Source organism: Cannabis sativa, chromosome 1 (genome assembly GCF_029168945.1).
Source record: "Cannabis sativa cultivar Pink pepper isolate KNU-18-1 chromosome 1, ASM2916894v1, whole genome shotgun sequence".
In the NCBI taxonomy this organism is placed as follows: Eukaryota; Viridiplantae; Streptophyta; class Magnoliopsida; order Rosales; family Cannabaceae; genus Cannabis; species Cannabis sativa.
In genome coordinates, this window is record NC_083601.1 from 31,294,457 (window position 1) to 31,315,156 (window position 20,700).

Genomic DNA, 20,700 nt, shown 5'->3' on the forward strand with positions numbered 1-20,700 from the left:
ATAAATATAATTAAAATGTAACTAAAATTTATATGAGATAAATAAAATTAAGAGGTTTTTTTATTTTTACATTTTAAAACAGTTTTTTTTTTTTTTTTTGCACTTTTACGGAATTCTACGTAAGAACCCCTATTGCAACTAACAGAGCAACCTAAATCGCAACCAAAATCCGTATAGCAATCTACATAGAAACCACCAGAGAAACAACTTTAAAAACCCAAACCGTAAATTTATAAAAAAAAAAAAAGTTAAAAAATAGTATATGAGGTAATTTCCCTAAACTTAATCTAAAACTAAAATTAATTAAAAAAGTCTTAAAAATATGCATTATTTGTAATGAATTTAAACTAATTTATAAAACTTATATGTGCACTAGTTCCTTTTATTTAAGGTAGCATAAATGTTGTTACATAAAAAAGAAAAATAAAGTAACTTAAAAGTATCTTAAATAACATAATATAATACACAAATAAACATATAATTTTAAAGGTAACCAATTTAAAAATTAAAAGATATACATATGAGATATTTTTATTTTAAAGTAGATTATTTTATAAAAAGTAACCGATTGGTATTTTATTGACATTCTACTCACAAAAACAAAATTATTTTTGTAAATAATTTCCAAATTTAGGTGCCTCATGAAAATTTCCCTATTATATTTCATTAAAAAATACCCACTTTTGTGAGTTGCTTGTCCAATATACCTTTATCCTCTACTTAAATTTAGCACATAATTTACATCAATCTAAAAAGTATAATAAAAACATTATTTATAAAAGTAAATATATCTTAAAAAATATAAAAATAAAATTAAAATAAATAAAATGGATGTAAAATATAATTTCTTCATGTTTCATTGAGTACTAACTATATCCTCATTGTCAGACTATTTAAATATTTTCATTGTTATTTTATTAAAATCTCACCCCCTATGGCGGGTCCAAACTTGTAATCAACCTATGGATCACACATGGCTAGTATTGATATAAATTATGCAAAATTATAAATAAGAGTTCAACTTGTAAGTTTTAACCACACAGCCATTTCATTTGACACCATAAAACTTGATAGCCATGTTAGTGAATTATATACATCTTCATGCTAGAGTTGCAGAGTGTTGGACTTTCCACCTTTCTACTCCTCTTTGTATTAAAACCCATTGATTAATTCTTGTGCCCAGATTCAAAAGATATCACAAGTCACAATAAAAATTGAGCATATCATTCAGATAGAGATTTTAACAGCCACGCTAGAATTAATTTCCATTAAAAAAAGTTAAAAGAGGAAACCTTGAAGTTGAACAACACCAATGTACATCTCAACGACCAAAAACTATTAAAACCAAAATCCCCAACTCAAATTCACAAGTGAGGGAAAGAAAGAAAGAAAAAATAAGTGTATAGACAAAGGGGGAAAAAAGAAAAAAGAAGACTAAAACCTTACCAGAAGTATAGAAGGATAAACAAGAAGATTGTGAGTGAAGTAGTAATGTTATCACTATACATCCCAACCATCCTTCCTGCCATCAAATTCCCACTTATGTGCAGCCAAATTACCGTACATCTCTGAAAATTTGAGCAAGCAGTCGCTTCTTTTCTGGTAGTGCACCTTCGTGTTTCGGCTAATTGCAGCACCAGACAACTTGGATGTATCTATAGCCCAAGCTGGTTTCACGTAATCTACTGTCCTACCCGAAGTTGCATTTACATACAAGAAATTCAATAGCACATCTTCACAGTTGAAGTATCTGTCTACCACTTCTCTACCTTCCCTAGCTTCTTCACTCCAGTATCTCCTAAAAGCTATTTTACTATCAATGAAAGCTGCCCCTGTAAGGATCATGTTGTACCCTTTATGAGTTCTCGCATAACGTTCACCCCTATATTTCAATGGGCTTCCATTAACAAGTCGAGGGTAGAACCCCACGATGCGATCTGGGTGTTGACGCCATACATTGAATCCACGTTCGATATCATCGCAGCTCATCATAATGTCATCATCAAGCTCAAGAACAGCTCTGGTATTTATCAGTGGATCCATCTTGAATCGATTATTCAGCGAGTTCTCTTTCTCAACTCTGATCCTAACAGGTACTGTTGAGTCAAAATCACTGACTTTAGGGGGTACTCCCTTGTTCCATACAACAACAATCTCTTTGACCGAAGAGCATCTGGAATAGTGCTTCACATACAATTTTAAATTCCAAAGCCGAGCTTCATAGGTCATTGTTAACATAGTGAACTGTGAGTACTGACCTTTCCACGGGTAAGCTTCTTCTGCACCACTCCCCCCATATATATATTTAACCCCTGTGCACATCAGTACAATTCCAACTACAAAAATTACTGCCAGAACAAGTCTTCCAGTACATGTATTAAGTTTAATCCTACATCTGAGGTATGAAGCTGCTCTGTTCAAGCGGCTGCAAAACCGTCTCACTTTCGAAGAAAACAAATAAGACCTTTCCCAGGACAATAATGCATCACTTCTCTTTCCTGAATTGTGAGTACACCAGTTTAGAGGAATGATACATTTCACAGCTCCAGTCAACAAACCCAGCAATGCAATGAGTAGGAGAGCAAGTGCCACTGAATTACAACCAACAATAAACCGCCGAACTGCATCTCCAGAAGGAACTCGATCCCCATCCATTACTGCAATCCACTTTCCATTACTTAGCTTTTGAACATCAAGTTGATGGTATCGAGCACCATTCCAAGCATTCCGACCCTTGCTTGACTCAGAGATGCCTAAAGGAACTTCAACTTCTTTATAATCATCTTTTGTAAGAACATCCACCCTGAAGACACGAACTCGTCTTCCATATGTTTCACCACAGTCTTGACCAACACGATAAAGGTTTCCATCGTACAAAAACGGTCTCCCTCCATTGCGAGCCCCATAGCTTGCATCAGAGTTATATATAGGATTTTTCCTGTGTGGTTTCCAAGGACCAAGAAGTGAGCTACTATACCAAATTTCTAACTCTCCATTCTTTGTGGTTCCAAAACCGCTGTGATCAGAACCAAAGAGCCAATACATTTCATCATGCTTGATGATAAATGAATCAACAAGAGGTTTCTTCAATATGACTTTTTCCAGTTTCCATTGCAGAGGAAATTTGAGTGCACGATACAGACGAAGTTCTCCTTTCTCACTGCTTTCAGGCACCATATAAATCTAGAAGAATGAAGAAATATATGAAATTATTATGGGTTATGTTGGAAACAAGTTTTCCAGGTTCATTCAAGGTCCTTTTTTTAGATTTTCATATTATTATGTGTGTGTATATTTTTTTATATTCAGTGAATCAAAAGGCATTCAGGCGTTAAAAGAAATTGGGTCTTACCTCGCCAAGCTCTTCAAAGACATAGGGATATGAAAGATGCCATTCTTCATCCAAAGCTATACCCATTTGCTGCCATGTTGCTCCTCCATCAGTGCTTTTTGCAACGCCAATGTCCCCTTGCATAGTTATTGAGTTCTTGGTCTCAAAAAACAGATAAAAGGTATCATCCTGGTAAAAAAAAAATACCACACATTAGTATGGATGAATCAAGTTATTTTCCAACACAAGACCATAAAAGCTACTTACATAGATATAGAGAGATAGACAGATGAACAAGGTTTATACTATTCCTATGACTATAACCCTAAATAATTACTAAGCTTGTCGTCCTTAGTAACTATGCATCATAAATTGAATGATCAAGTGGAAACATTTCACATAAGCATATGATTATCAAGGATTCACATACAATAATCTAGTAAATACATACATAAGCCTCTTTACCAATCTAATTCATCAACAATATAGTAAACAAGTAATTGTCTAGACTAAGCCTCCATAAGTTGCAATGTCAACCCCAAAACGAACTTGTCAACAAGAACAAAAAAAAGGCTTTCTACAGATTAAAATCTAGTCATAAAACAAAAACATCTTACAGTTTATTCAATACCAAAAAAAATGTATATCCAAATTTAAATTTTCATATCAATTTATAGATTTGTTCCCGTATCAAATATCTTTTAAAATATTTTGTGCATGAGCCATATATGATGTGTGGGTTAAAGACGAACAATTTGGGCATTCTTAAATGTTGAATATGATCATTTATAGCATAGATAATTCTAGCTAAGAAATAAAAAGGAACGTATGACATAGCACATCCTGATTCCTGAATCACTAGCAATGAACCAGAATTCCTATATTCTCAGAGCACTAGCTACAGGCAGTTCAATGGAGCATCCTTGTATTATATCATATACAAACTTCCTTAACGCCATCTTCTTCACTAATTCATCCCAAGGTAAAGTGTAAAACTGAAAGTTCCTTTTCCAAAAAGACAGGATTCTAGAAGGACTCACCTTGGAAGAAATACTTTTATGCATACACGTAAATACAAAACAGATTACAAGTATTCTTGACAATTGAATATTATTATCCCAACACTTGGCTATGGCAAAACTGAAAACAAAGCTACTTGGGACAGTTGCGAAACTGTATATTTCAGGACACAGATACTTGTTATTATCTCATAGCAACGACGTGAAACCATATCCTTCAAGTAGCAATCACAAAAAACATCAAAGCAAAGAAGAAATAGTTTCCTATCATGTGCAGCCACAGAAACTAAATTCTTCCTCGAATGAACCGATCCCTGTTTTTTCTTTCTTTCTTTTTTTCACCCCAACACAGGTTTAACAAACATTCACAATTCTCCTTCCTTAACTTCTATTTAGTTTCACCAATCAATTACAAAAAGTCTCCCCTTGAGAGTTTGAATCAATAATTCATTGAAAACCAACCTAGATTATAAAAATATTACTTCTCCCACCAGTCATTGATTATAACTTATTTAATCATTAGTCTATCAACAACTTGGCTTGAACAGTGACAAATACAAAGAAAACAACAACAAAAAACCTTTTTTTCACTTTTCATTTTGGGGCTCAAGAACAAAGCAAATGAAATGAAGACTATTTAATCATTTTAAAGAACTGTTCCAACTACCCACTTCACCAATTAACTTGGAAACAAAATAAGGATTTGAACAAACATTTATTTATGTATGTACCTGAATATAAAGAAAAGGATCAGCAACGAAATTACTAGGAAAACCAGCATCAGAAACTGAAGCACACGTCACGACAGGGTTGGCAACCGGCCAAGCGGCACTTTCATCGTTCCCTACATTCATCTGTGAATAAGAAAAAGAATCCAAAACCCCAAACATCAAAATCAAACCAAAAACCACAAATTCAAACAAAATCCAGAAAACCCCATATGCCAAAATCCAAATATTCACCTTCCTTTTTCTTTTTTAATTATGAAAGTACCCATATGGACCCAATCCAAGAAAAAAAAACAAAAAAAAACTTACAGCCTCGATTGGCTTGAGAGAAAAGGGTGAGTCACCGTAAAAGACACCAACGGACCATGAACCCTCATTGTCCTCCTGACACCCTAGCGAGGCGGTAGCCATGCCGGTACGGAATCCCGGCGTGAATGCGAACCGGGCATAAAGTGTAGCAAACGATCCGAACAAGACCAAGCAACCGATGAAGAAGATAAATCCCGATGAGGAGAACAGCCACCATCTCTGCTGCTGTTCCCATCTCCATCTACACCAGCACTTAAGGCTCATATGGCAGCAACTCCCACCGCTTGAACCATTACTCCCACCCCCTCCGCCGCCTCCGCCGCCACCTCCGCTCCCACCCACACCCACACCGTTACCAGCACAGCCGCCTCCGCAACCGCCCGGCCCACCCACAATTGGGCTCGAGCCCATCTCACCAATCAATCTAAATCAAATCGAACCAATCACAAAAGACCCGTTACAACACACCCTTTTCGAACCCCCCTCCCCTCTCCTCCTCTCTAGTCTCTCTCTCCCCCCAACGAACTAAAACCTCTGCCTCAGGTACACGTGGCGTTCTGGGTCACCGCCACCATTTTTCACTCTTTATTGTTTTATTTATAATAATATTATTAATTTTAATTTAATTCTTTTCAAATTTTATCTCATATGGAATGGGATTCCAACTCTACTCACTGTCTCTGAATTGAAACAATGGCTATACCTTCTTCTTCCTCTCCTTAATCTCTATATCTATACGTATCTGTAAATACAAATATAAATATATATATATGTGTGTCTCTCTCTCTAGAGTTGACGGAGTAGGGAGTAAGAGAGAGAGCGAGGTTAACAAAGAACGTTACCCCCAAAGTGTGCTATGTATGTATATATATAAATATGTAACATGAGAAAGCATAAACCATAGTAATATTTATATTAACATTAACAAAATATATGGCACCATGTGATCTCGACTACCATCTCACTCGCCTTGTGACTGCGTTGATTCTCTACTCGCGCTCTTGACCGTTCGATACGACGCGTAGGACTGCCGTTTACGCGTGGACTTTTCTGTTTTGTTCTTTGATGAATTTTCTTCAGTTTCGTCTCAAAGTTTTTCTTGGCACATTGTGGATTCAAATTTTCCCTTTTTAAAATATTATTTTAAAATTTCTGTTAAGTGGAATTAAGTTTTTTTAACATTAATTAAAACAAAAATTGAAATCTGAATCAGGAATTGGGGGTGCGTGTAGCTGGAAAGGTTTGGATTGGGCCCACTATAATTAAAAATAAATAAATAATAGGTTCTTTTATTTTTAATAAAATACAGAGAAGAAACTGATTCCATTTCCAACTCTATAATGATCTATATCTTAATATTAATAAAATTTTGTCAATTATAATGAATAACTTATTACTAGAGAACTTAGATGTGTGACCACTTTATATAATGAATAACTTATTTTAAGATTAGCTATATTTTCCTTTAGTAATAATGGTTGTAATTATTCTTTTAGGGTCTATGGGTAAATTAATTTGGCCTTCATGATAGGACACTACTTCAATTTCTTTGGATGATGTTTAAGAAGAAAAAAAATAGAAAACTAATTAAACTCACGTCTTAATGCTAAAATTTACAAATTCAACATACTTATCATGAACAATCATGTATATCAGAATTTAAAATATATATCAATCTTAATTTGTGATCGAAATCAATTAAACATTATTATTATATATAAAACATATTTAATTTAAGTGCATCGTAATTACTCTTTCTATAATTGTTTGTGATCATAGTTATTATTTTTTTTTTCTTCTGGAGACACAATTATAGTTTAGTAATGTTATAATTTTCCTCACAAAAAAATATTCTAAGTTGGAAATTGAAATCCTTCTACCTTAATCTCATAAGGAAAACAAAATATTCCAAGACTTATACAAAGAAAAAGGAAAGAAATCATTCCATTTAAGGAATGTTCTCTTTTTCTTTCTCTTTACCATATTAATACAGTGATTCTCATAGATGGTATATTGTATTGAGAATGAGATTAACATGATATATACTATGAGTCTACTATGAAAATATAAAGTATATAAAAACATGGATAAAACTCAAATTTTAAACTTAAACTTTTCAACACTTTTATTGGCTTGTGGTACACTATATATTTACTATTTAGTGTTAGTTTTCAATTACAATATTTGTCATAATATATTAATATGATAATATTCTTGGTATACCTTCTAAATTATTACAATTAATCAAAGTTTGATTAAGATTAACTAATTTGGAAATATCCATTTCAATAGCAAGCAATGTATAGACTCTTGAGCACCACGAAAAAGAAGATAAGGTTTATTTGAATAATCTATTCTTAATTAATAAGTGTAATTTTCTTTTGACTTTTCTTTGGGTTCAACAATTTTCTTTATTATTTTTTTAATCTTATTGTACAGTCAAGTATATTGCCCTGAAAACTAGTATAATTTTTGAACCACATCTTCATCCCCAACTAGGTTTTATTTGGAAATAAAAATAAATAAAGGAATTTAGTCAAAAATATTATTTGATAACGTTTATTAAGGGTTACATATGTGTTGATGATCATTTTCAATGCTACGTCTTAGTTTGGTTGGGTTAGGTTAGGACACTAGAAATAACACTGCAATTTGACCTTCCATAAAAGAAGCAAGAAACGATTTTGACTATATGATTAAGTAGAAATCACTTCATTAGTTGTTTTAAGTTGTTAGAGTTAAGGGAAACCGATACAGGTTAACATAACAAAGGTAACAAAGTTACGCAATGAGAGGAGAATTTTCTTCCATCTATAACAGTTCATTGTCTATCCTAAAGGTATGCAGAGATACCCCAGGAGAACTAGACAATAAAATCATAATATCAGAAAAGAAAACCTCAAAACTGAGAGTTGGCACTTCCGATCCACTAGTAGAACATCTGCAAAATAAAAAGAAAAATTAATACATTATAAATATTTAATAAAAAATAAAATTTCCCTTACAAATAAAATAAAATAAAATATGAAATAAATGTTACTTTTGAGTTATTTTGAGCTCTAGTTGTCCACTTATAATTATGTGTTCTTATAAATAAAGGTTCTCTCAATTCATGAGAGACAAGCTTTCTTAAGCATTTTCTTTACTGTGTTTCTCTCTTCTGTGGTTCTTACCTTCTCTCTTTTAGCTTGCTTTAGTTGAGCTTCTACATGGTATCAGTCACCTGGAGTCTTCGATTCATACCTCCACTTTTTTCGATCCTACAAATTCAACTAAACGTACCACTGCTCATGTAATCAATCACCCTCTGTCTGTGCTTGCTCCTGCCCTTACTCCGGCCACATCGATCTGGAATCCTTTGTCCAGTTCACTCTCTTCTTCTCTTACTTTAAAGTTAGATTGAATTAATTTTCCTACGTGGAAGTCTCGGTTTGTGCCAACAGTATTCAGGCAGGAATTGGATGAAATTATGTTCAGTGGTGTCCCTCATGTTCAGCATTTGGTCACTAGTGAAATCAATCTGATCTACACTCAATTGAAGAAATACGATCAATTGTTGCTTTCTTGGCTCCAGTCCTCCATATCTGAAGGGATCTTGGCTTCTGTTGCTAATCATTCCACCTACTTTGTTGTTTGGCAAGCTCTCGAACAAAAATTTTCTTAGCAATCGCGTGCAAGACTGCTTCAACTGAAGGGTCAGTTTTCTCATGTGCAGAAGGAAAACTTATCAGTTTCGGACTATGTTGACGAAGCTCGGCCTTTAGCCGACTCTCTTGATGTTGTTGATTCATCTTTGACGAATGAAGACATTGTTCTTCAACTTCTCAATGGTCTAGGCCCTAAATTTGATCCTATTGTCTCTAGAATTACATCTCGAAGCGATTCTTTATCAATTGAAGAGGTTTAAGCATTGCTCATATCTCATGAAAGTCTTCTCGAGCATCACAATGTCATGACCGATCTTAGTGTCAAGATGCAAGCCAATATTGCATTTGGATCTTTAAGAAATGGAAATTATAGGCCCCTCCTCCATTTGTTCGAGGAAATTACCAAGATGCTTCAAGAACCAATCATCGTGGTGCTCCTCGTGGCTATCCTTCGTCTTTTTCTCGTCTCATCAACCAAGTTTGTCTTAAACTTGGACACACGACTACTGCATGTCACTACCATTTTGATAGAAACTGGGTTACTCCCAAGCCAAATGGACCCTTTTCAAGAACCTACTTGACTGAGTTGGAATGTGTAACACCCTAACTAGCATAGGCGTATTACGCGATTTTTTAACGTACTGTGCAGCTCGTTGCTAATCAACGAGGTTTATGGAAATCGTATTAAAATTTTGCTTTTTAATTAAAACTTATAATATTTTATACAAAATACTCGGGATCCCGATTACAAAATACTTTACAAAAAGTTTAATGTCTATTACAAAATACTTGTCGCCCAGCGACTAACTACAAAAGCGCTGTTGTCCCGAGGATCGTACGCTCCAGGCCTAACCGCCCCGACATGTACAATCTTCATCGGCTCGTCCTCACGGTTACTCGGCTTTGGCATTGCCCTTACCTACACATAAACATAGCATTGTGAGTCGACAGACTCAGTAAGAAAAGCATAAATCATAAAACATACATAAATCCTGGGTTATGATCAGACGCCCATACCCCTGACCACAACCCTAACTGTCGTGTCCCACACGATACTGAGTCACGAACGTTCGTACGACGGTACTTTTGACAAAGTAACAGCCCATACTCGGTACACTGGTCATACTCCAGCTGCTAGTCATACTCTAGCCTTACCGATGTGTTACAGTATCAGCCTATACTTGGTACACTGGTTATACTCCAGCTGCTAGTCATACTCTAGCCTTACCGATGTGATACGGTCAAACAACACAGTACCACCAACCATAGTATCAGCCTATACTCGGTACACTGGTCATACTCCAGCTGCTAGTTATACTCTAGCCTTACCGATGTGATACAGTGTTAGCCTATACTCGGTACACTGGTCATACTCCAGCTGCTAGTCATACTCTAGCCTTACCGATGTGACACAGTCGGATGGTACGAAGCCAACATACATATCTAATGTAATCTAATAGGCTTCCTAACATGCACGCTAAACATGTAATACATATGCATACTGTTATACTAATCTTACCTCAATTCCGAATTTAGGTGTGTCGGTCAACCTGAGTGGAACGAACTGCACGGCGATTTACAGGCTCCTAAACCATAACAATCACAACACTGATAAGTGATACGCTAAATCAATTCCCGGGGACTTAAACTAGAAACTAGAAGTTTCCCTATCGATAAAAAAGCATGGCAATACCCTAAACAACATAAAAAAAAATGGGAAGAACTAGGGTTCCCAAAAATCCCCCAACCGGCAGACCGGTTCTACAACCGGAACTTCGGTTCTGGGAATTCCTAGAACACCATCCGGAATTCCGGTTGCTGAACTGGAATTCCGGTTCTAAGCAGCAAACGAACAAAAATTCATAACTCATTCAATTCGATCCCAAACCATACAAAACTGTCCAGACCTGTTCTAAATACCCCATTAAATATTTTCAAAGCATCAAAACCGAGCTTCATACAAAAATACACAAATCACCATGTGAGCTCCAAGCTTTGAGTTCAAAACTCAAACTTGGCTAAAGCTCACCTATATGCAACACAACCTGCTCAATTCATCATGTTTCACCATAAAATTACTCCAGAAAATGAACCCAAACATAATATCAACAACTACAGTAGCTTAATCAACAATTCACCATTGAAAAGTACAAGATTTGAGTTTAAAAGCTTCACACATGCATAAACCAACAACTAACAACATAATCTGCTCAAATCTATTCAATCAAGCATGCTTAAACTTTAGAAAACCAACACATAATCACAGCAGTAACAACAATCCAAAACTATACATGCAACTATCATCTTTTCTTAATTTTCAAGAAATTTAAAGAGAGAAAGACTAAGTGCTAACCTAGCTTGGTTTGAACACAAAAAGAGCTTGAATTCACAAAGGAAAAGTGGCAAATCCCTGTTGCTCAAGAAGTGGCCGAAAGAGAGAGGAAGAGAGAAAAGCAATTTTCTTGAATTTTCTAATTTTCTATCTTTTGAATAAAATGAAGAATAAATGCCTAACTCCTTTCTTATTCAACCAACAACATCAAATAAAACATATTACACAATAATAATAAGTCCACTAAAGGACAAAACATAATTGGGGCAAAATGACCATTTTGCCTCTCCACACTAAAATAACATAAAGGGGTACTAAAGGGTATTTTTGGGAAATTCTAAATTCCCGACCAATCCCGACATTCCCAATGTCTAATAAACTGTCTCAATATACTAACATGATAAGTTGTGATTCTACTGAGCCAAACACCGAGTTCCATGTTGCCGGGCACTGAAAATGCAAATTATGAAATTTCGCTATATGACATAAAATGCATTTCAGAATTCAAATCAAACATCATAAATAATTATTTAAATATCTATAAATAATTTTCATAATTAAATCATAATTAACTGCTAATTTCTAAATTAACTAAGCGGTCTTTACAGAATGTGACTACCATCCTCAAGTATATGCCACTACCATTCCTAATTTTGGCAATGGTTATGCCTGGTCTGTTGATACAAGAACCACGAACCATGTTCCAAATGGACCTGACAATTTGGACTCCACAGTTGCCTATCCTAGGACTGAGACTCTAGCTAAGGCTTTACTTATTACTCACATACATTCTGCTACCTTATCATCTTCATCTACTAGTCCATTACAATTAAATTTTGTGCTTCAAGTTCCAGAGATAAAAAAGAATCTTGTTAGTATGTCTAAACTGACTGATGACAATGCTATTTTTATTGAGTTTCATAAAAAATTTGCTTTTATAAGGACAAGGATATGGGGACAGCTCTTCTTAAAATAAGGCTTAAAGATGGTCTTTACATGCTTCCTGATGATTCTTCCAGGATGTCTACTCATGCTCTCCAGTGTCATCTCAAGCAGTTTATGCTTCTTTACTCTCGTTGTACTAAAACTTGTGATTGTTCAAATGTTAATTAAATGAATTCTTGGAATCTGATTGAAAAAAATAAAGAAATTCCTTTTTTGTATGTCTCAGATTCTTCTTCACAAAATTTCTTTTCTCAGTTACAACATGATATCAACACTTGGCACAATAAGCTTGGGCATCCTACCCCTTTAACTTTGTCAAGAGTGTTAAAACTTATTCCACATACTGGCTCATTTAAAGATCTTAAGTTCTGTGTTGCTTGTCAACAAGGAAAAAGCCACAAACAACCATATTTCTCATCCACAAATTGTGCTTCCCAACCCCTTGAAATAATTCATACAGATCTCTGGGGTCCCTCTTATGTTTTATCTAAAGAAGGATTCGAGTATTATGTGCATTTCATGGATGATTACAGTCGATATACTTGGATATTTCCTCTCACTCTTAAATCTCAGGCCTTTAATGTGTTCATTAAATACAAAAACATGGTTGAAAAATAATTCAATCTACCTGTAAAAGGAGTCCAAGCTGACTAAGGTGAGGGAATATAGGTCTTTTGTTAGATTTTTAAAGGATTAAGGAATTAAATTTACTCATCCATGGTCTTATGATCATGAACAAAATGGAATAGTAGAATGAAAGCATAGACACATCACAGAAAATTGGTCTCACTGTCCTTGCTCAATCAGGATTGGATCTTTCATATTGGTGACTGGCATTCCAAAGTGTAGTTTTACAATTAATACAGTTCTCGCTGTTATCATTGATTACATGTGTCCTTATGAGACTCTCTTTGGTACCTCTCGTGATTAAAAAATTTTCAAACTATTTATGTGCTTGTTTTCCTCACTTGATGTCATACAAGTCTCACATACTTGACTTCATATCTCAGCAGTCTCTTTCTTGTCTACTCTCATCATCACAAGGGTTATCTATGTGAAAACTACTCTGAAGGCAGAATCTATATTGACAGGAATGTGGTTTTTAATAAAAATTACTTTCCTGCTACTACTGCAATCTCAAGTAAGTAACCCATCTCATTCTTCATTTTTTGCTGCTATTTCCACAACTTTACCTGAACATCATTACACTACTCAATTTTCCAATTCTATGTTACCAACCATTTCTGAGCCTGAGACATTTGCTCATGTGCCAACAGCTCAACCTGTTATACGACCCATTATCCCAAACACATCACCAAGTTCCCTACTAAATTTACCATCCAACCCTGCATCTAATATACTAATTGTTATATACCACCTTCTATAGAAAATAATACCATGTAGCTTGCACCAGCTATATTACCTGATCTCATAGCAAATATTCTACTTGCTATACCACCTTCCATAGAAAATAATGCTTTATAGCCTGCACCAATTATATTACCTGATCTCGCACAAAATATTCCACTTGTTATAACCTTCCCCAGTAAATAATACCATGCAACTTGTATCCAACCACTTATCTAATTTTTTACTTCAAACAGTGTCATCACTCCCCTCATTACCTATAACTAGTACTGAAGTTCTAGGACCTAGAAATGTTACTCAAGAAACTACCAGGACTCATCAAATGAGAACCAGATCTCATAATAGAATCTCCAAACATATGGCATACTTGGAAACTAAACACCCTTTTTCAAAAAATTTGTTGCCAACTGAACCTGGATCTGTCAAAGCTGCTCTTCTTGATCCTAAATGGTTTGCTTCAATGTAATAGGAGAATAATGTTCTCATCAAAAATAAAACATGGATTGTGGTGCCTTATTGACTTGGTATGGTTGTTATTAACAGCAAATGGGTGTACATAATCAAGTTAAATGTTGATGGTACCTCAAATAAATATAAATTGAGGCTAGTTGCAAAGGGCTATCTACAAACATCTGGAATTGATTATGCTGAAGCATTTAGTCCTGTAGTGAAGCCTACAACAGTTCACACAGTTCTTTCCCTTGTTGATACCTTTAACTGGCAGGTCAAATAACTGGATGTTAGTAATGCTTTTCTGAACGACCAACTTCAAAAAAATTGTCTATATGCATAAACCTCAAGGCTTTGTTAATCCTAAGAACCCCACATGTGTGTCATCTTTATAAAGCTCTATATGGGCTTAAGAAAGCACCAAGAGATTGGAATGAAAAGCTCAAATAGACTTTAATTGAGTAGGGTTTCACTGTCTCTAGATCAGATACTTCTCTATTTCTTTCTAGTTGATGATATACTAATAAATGGTCCTAACTCCCAACTTATCTCCAAGCTTATTAAATATTTGAATAATTATTTTTCTTTGAATGACCTCAGACCTGTGCATTACTTTCTTGGTGTTGAGATATATAGAGATTCCAATGGGATGTACTTGTCTCAAAGTAAATAAATAATTGATCTACTTGTCAAGTTACATTTTGGGGGTGCCAAAATTTGTCCAAACCCCACCAGCTCTGCTCGAAAACTGTCCTTAACTGAAGGAGCTCCATTTTAGGACACTACCTACACAGATGCACTTTAGGTGCTCTTTATTATTTGACAGTTACTAGATTGGATGTTGCTTTCATTATCAACAAACTAAGTCAATTTATTCATGCTCCAATAGAGGTTCATTGGGAAGCTTGTAAGAGGCTGCTTCTATATCTTAAGGGCACACTTTCAGATGGTCTTTTGCTCAAACCAACTAATACTTTACAATTATATGCTTATTATGATGCAAATTGGGCCAGTTGTCTAGATGACAGGAGATCTACTAGTGGTTATGTTGTTTTTCTTGGTGGAAATCTCATATTTTGATCTGCCGAAAAGCAACAAGTGGTAGTAAGGTCTAGTACAGAAAGCAAATTTAGACGTTGAACTTAAATTGTTGGTATATTTACTAAAAGAACTCCATGTTTCTCTTCCAAAAGCACCTATCATTTGGGTTGGCAATCAAATTGCAGTTGTACTAGCTGCGAATCCAGTCTTCCATGCTCGTTCCAAGCACTTGAAATAGATTTTCACTTTGTGAGAGATCAAATTTTGGACAAAACTCTTTGTTAAATTTTCTCCTTCAATTGATCAAGTGGTTGATGTTCTAACTAAATCCCTTTCAACAGACTATTTTCTATATCTCAATTGCAAACATCAAATAGCTTCAATCACTTTTCATTTGTGGGGGATGTTAGCTAATATAGAACTAAGTTTATTAGTTGCTTCGAGTTGTTAGAGTTAATTAGAATGTTTGTAACTTTCAGTTATTTTTAGTTATGGTTGAGCTATCTTGAGCTCTAATTCTCCACTTGTAATTGTGTGTGCTTAAAAATAAAAGTTCTCTTAATTCATGAGGAATAAGCTTTCTTGAACATTTTCTTTACTCTATTTCTCTCTTTTTTAGTTCTTACTTTCTCTCTTTTAGCTTTACTCTAATTAAGCTTCTACAAGTCTCTTCCAATTTACTATTAAATAAATATTTTGTTTATATACAAGGATTCCAATTAGTTAAAACATTAATCCAAGTTGGAATGTCTTTTTCGGTTGATGGGAAATTTTTATTATTAAAAAACATCTACTAGTTCTAATTTGGCCTCAACTTTGAACCAAAAGACACATTTTTCTTTTTTTCTTTTATAAATTAATCATTAATTAATATATTTCATTTTTATATATATTTATATATAGGGCCCGTTTCGTACGCAGGACTGGATTGGATTAGACAGGTTAATTTGTCAAATTCAGTGTTTGGGCATGTTAGAAGTCTAAATAACTAATCCAGCTAACCTCATCTGTCTAGGATTATTTATCCCATCCAGCAGGGTGGGATAATAATCCAATACAGGTGAGATTTTTTTTATCGTTTTTTTAATTTTAATTTTATTAATATATTTTAAATTTAATAAGAATTTAAATGAATTATCACACATTTGTTTATACATTTTTTTATCAAAAATATATTCATCAAAATTAGTGAAAATGTATAATTTTGAATTATTATACATAAGTTTTCAAAATTTAAAATATTATTAATTAAACAATAGTTACTTAAATTTATTCTAAGAAAAAACAATATATGACAATAAAATTATATATTATTTTTAAATTACAAAAAAATTTATATAAAATATTTTAAAAAATTAATATTTAAATTGAATTAGTGATTAAATTAGTGTTTAAGATAAATAATTTTATATTATTTAAGTATTTTTATTTTACTATTTTAATTATTTAATAAATAACAAATATGATAAAATATATTATTATATTATTTATTATATATACTTAATTATATATATGATATATTATTTTATTTTTATTTTTTGCTGCGAATTATTCATTTTTATTTATTTATTATTATATATTTTAGTTTTGATTTATTATTATATATTTTTGTTTTAATTTAAGTTTTTCTTTTTCTAAAAGAAGATAAATAAAATAGTCCAGTCTATTCTTAAATCAAACACAGGATTACTTTCAGCATAATCCAATCTTGTCATTTTCAGTCCAATCCAGTACAATTATGCGTACCAAACGGGCCCATATATATTGGGAGGTTCTTAGATCCATCATGTTTCTTCTATTGTGAGGACATTTATTATTTTTTTTAAAAAAAAAAAAGTTGTAGAGCTTCATTCCAATTTCCAAAGAGCTAAAGCTAACAAAATTTGTTTCTCTATAGCTAATAATTGAGTACTATACAAGAGCTTGTCAAAGGTGGCAGCCATTTCGTTCACTTCATGATATAGCATTAGCAGCCCATATTAGAACTTTTGAAGGGTGGTGAATATCATGAGTTGACTAATACACAAACAAAGAAAATTATCATTAAATTACATAGCACAATCCATCAAACAATGGGGTACTATGTGTAATAATGGTTTAGTGGGGGCTCTTTAATGGTTTCTAGATCTTTTAAATCCAACTTCTTCTATTCCAAAACCTCAATTGAGGGACACTTTGAAACTTCATGGGCACTAATTTATATGTCAAAGTTGACAAATTTGACTATATATGCAATTTTATATTTTTATTTGTAAATAGTAAGTACATAGGAAGCCCCCACAAAAGACTCCCAAACGCAAACTAAATTGGAGAAAAGATAGCATATATATGATCAACGAGAATCTGACCAAAAAAAAAACTATATCCAATAATAGAATAATATATTGTATCTTTTAGTCATACAACTTAGGAATATTATATTGTACTATTATTAGAAAAACAAAAAAACTTAAGAATATAATTGAAAAGTTGATTAATTATTTACATATATGTATTGCAATGTTATAATCATTCATAAATATATATATACTAGGTGAATGTATGTGTCGAGCCACGTATTGCTAGTTTCATTTAAGATTTTGGTCTTTTTAAGATTGTGAATGTATTTTATTTTTAAAGATTACAAATTTTTTATTTGAAAAAATTAAATATTTATATTTGAAATATTATTTAATAATGTATTAAAAATAATATTAGTGTAATTATAAAATTGTAAATAAATTTATTATTGGAGTAGTAGATTATTCTATTTAGTTCTTTTTTTAACATAGCATTGTAATGTAAAGCTAAAAAGTGGGTCAATGACAGAAGTGGTATCTCTGCAATCACACAAAGATAGAAGTGGTATTTCTGCTTCCTTTGCTTATCCAGAGAAAACATTAGATAACGTGAGGTTAACTTTAATATATAAAGATTTTTCTTTTTTAAAAATAAAAAAAAAATTATTAATATTCTCTCAAGATAGGTTTGTTAGAGAGATATGTGGCTAAGATGATTTTTTTAATTTAAAAAGAGATTATTAATATTTAAAAGATTGTTTAATTTTTTGGGTTTAATTATTGGGTTTATTTGTTAACGTGAGATCAAACTAATCGTTAAATTTAACAGAATATTCTTTTACTTTTAAGTATATTCTGTTAAACCAAGAAATGTCGTTAGATAGGCACTTTTAATATATAAAGATATATAGAGCATTTATAATTATTTGCACCTGCAAGCTTCCATAAGATAAATAATTAAGACATTATTCGATGTCAAATAATTTAGGCTATGCTTGGTTGAAATGAAAGAGGGTAGAATGAATGGAGAGTTTATAAGAAATGATGTGAAGTAGGAATGACAGAAATGATAGTTTTTTTTTTTTTTTTTTTTTTTTTTTTTTTTACGTTTGTAACTCAGAAGATACACAATATGCTCAAGTTACAAAGAGTAAGTTTGGACAATTATCTTTCCAAACTAATTCCTCATCAAGCCCTAAAGCTCCCTTTGCCATTTGATGTGCATGGATGTTGTTGCCCCTTGGAGTGTAACAAACAGTAGCATTAGGGAAATGTGACAAGAAATTCTTGATGTCCAAAATGACATCCGCCAGAGCAGAAAGCTCCTTCTTTCGACTAAAAATTTTACTGGTCAGCTGCTTGCAATCTGTAAAAATAGTAGAGAGTGGAATCCTTACATTGCAGCACCAGTTTAAGCCCAGCCTAAGGGCCCAAGCTTCAGCCAAAGCAGGAGTGATCTTGGCTAACAGAGGCACAGAGAAACCAGCGATAACCTGCCCATTCCAATCCTTGATTACTGCACCGAGCCCAATCTTACCGTTTCTATCATGAATAGCTGCATCTGTGTACAATTGGTAAGATCCTTCCTTTGCTTGGGGGACTGAAGAAGAGACACGCGGTTGGCAGGCTGGTTCAACATCAATCCTCTTAACCTGTGCTTCCCTGTATTGAGACAAATAAGTGCTGGTCCATTGGACTACATCACCTGCATCTGGATTAGTTTTCCTGAAAAGCTTTTTGTTTCGAAACTCCCAAATAGACCAGAGAGTACATATGAGTAAAGAGAAGTCATCAATTTTCAGATCAGTATATGCAGATAACATAAAATCTTTAATATCAGTATTTCTATGCAAGAGATAAAAATGATATAAAGGAGAAAGTTTCCAAACCTGTCTCACCCTGAAACAATCTAAAAGTGCATGTGTTACAGTTTCTAAAGAACAGCCACAGAAGGAGCAAGAAGGAGAGGGAACAACTTTCTTCCTATACAGATTAAAGGCAGTAGGCAAGATGTGATAGAAAGTTCGCCAACCAAAGTTTTTAACTTTAGGAGGAATACCTTGATGCCAGAAGAATTTCCACCAGCTATTATAGAAACTAGCATTAGAAGAAGAAGGAGGTAAAGAGGAAGTATTGACAAAATGATAGGCAGATTTGACTGTGAGAAGACCAGAATGATCTCCTTTCCAAATGAGGCAATCGGCTTTGTCATGACCTCCAATAGGAACTTGAAGAATATTAGCAACAATGTCATGATCAAAGTAAATGGCTAATTAATTTAAGTCCCAAGAGCCATTAGAATTAATAAAAAAACTGACTTTGTTAGAAGGAGGAGAGGAGTTATTCTTATATCTAAGAGTCCTAAGATTAGGAATCCAGGAATCCTGCAGGGTACGAATATTCTGACCATTTCCCACTTTCCAAATAAGCCCATTCTTAAGAAGCTCCCTACCCCAGAGAAGACTAGACCAAGAGAAAGAAGGGGAATGACCTTTACTAGCTTCTAAAAAAGAAGAATGTCGAAAATCTCTGGCTTTAAGAATTTGAGAGGCAATGGAATCAGGTGTGGTAAAGACTCTCCAAGCTTGCTTGGCCAACAAAGCTTGGTTATGATGGACTAAGGATCGAAAACCCAACCCCCCAAAAAATTTTGATTGGCAAAGTGAAGACCAAGACTTCCAATGAGCTTTAGAACGATTCCCAAAAGAACCCCACCAAAACTGAGCCATAAGTTTCTCAATTTTATGACAAATAGAGGCAGGAAGTTTATAACAGGACATGGCATAGGAGGGTATAGCTTGAATAACAGCTTTTAAAAGAACTTCTTTTCCAGCTTTAGAAAAAAAACTTGTGACTCCAAACCCTGAGATTAGAACTGACACGATCAAGAATAAAGCTAAAGCTGTTTTTCTTAGACCTTTCAAAACACTGAGGAACCCCAAGATATTTAGACATAAAAGGTCTATTAGAAATCCCAAGAGTATGGTAAAAGTGATCCGAGACATGAGAGGGGGTATTTGGGGAGAATAAGATGGAAGATTTATTAAAGTTAACACATTGGCCAGTGGCTTGATTATAAAGTTGAAGAGCTGCTTGAAGAGCATTGCAAGAAGAATGAGTAGCTTTGGCAAAAATGAGGGTATCATCAGCAAAGAGTAAGTGCGAAACTGCAGGGGCAGATCTGGCTATAGATATACCATCAAAGCTCGCAAGCTGCTCTTGAATGCAAAGAGCAGCAGCCAGACCTTCAG

The 20,700-nt window shown here is 33.8% G+C and overlaps 1 protein-coding gene and 1 long non-coding RNA gene across 2 annotated transcripts; both read right to left on the reverse strand.

Annotated features, from left to right (window-relative positions):
• Window positions 1-1,234: 1,234 nt before the first annotated feature.
• LOC115706047 (glucosamine inositolphosphorylceramide transferase 1) lies at window positions 1,235-6,265 on the reverse strand. The gene is made up of 4 exons (XM_030633548.2): window positions 5,388-6,265; window positions 5,082-5,204; window positions 3,353-3,520; window positions 1,235-3,183 (listed from the first exon to the last, which is right to left on the reverse strand). The coding sequence occupies exons 1-4, from the start codon at window positions 5,796-5,798 to the stop codon at window positions 1,501-1,503; spliced, it is 2,385 nt and encodes a 794-aa protein (XP_030489408.2). The 5' UTR covers window positions 5,799-6,265; the 3' UTR covers window positions 1,235-1,500.
• A 2,243-nt stretch (window positions 6,266-8,508) lies between these two features.
• LOC133033459 (uncharacterized) lies at window positions 8,509-12,525 on the reverse strand. The gene is made up of 2 exons (XR_009685605.1): window positions 11,986-12,525; window positions 8,509-9,637 (listed from the first exon to the last, which is right to left on the reverse strand). It is a non-coding gene; the product is annotated as an uncharacterized LOC133033459 (long non-coding RNA).
• Between the last annotated feature and the right edge of the window lie 8,175 nt (window positions 12,526-20,700).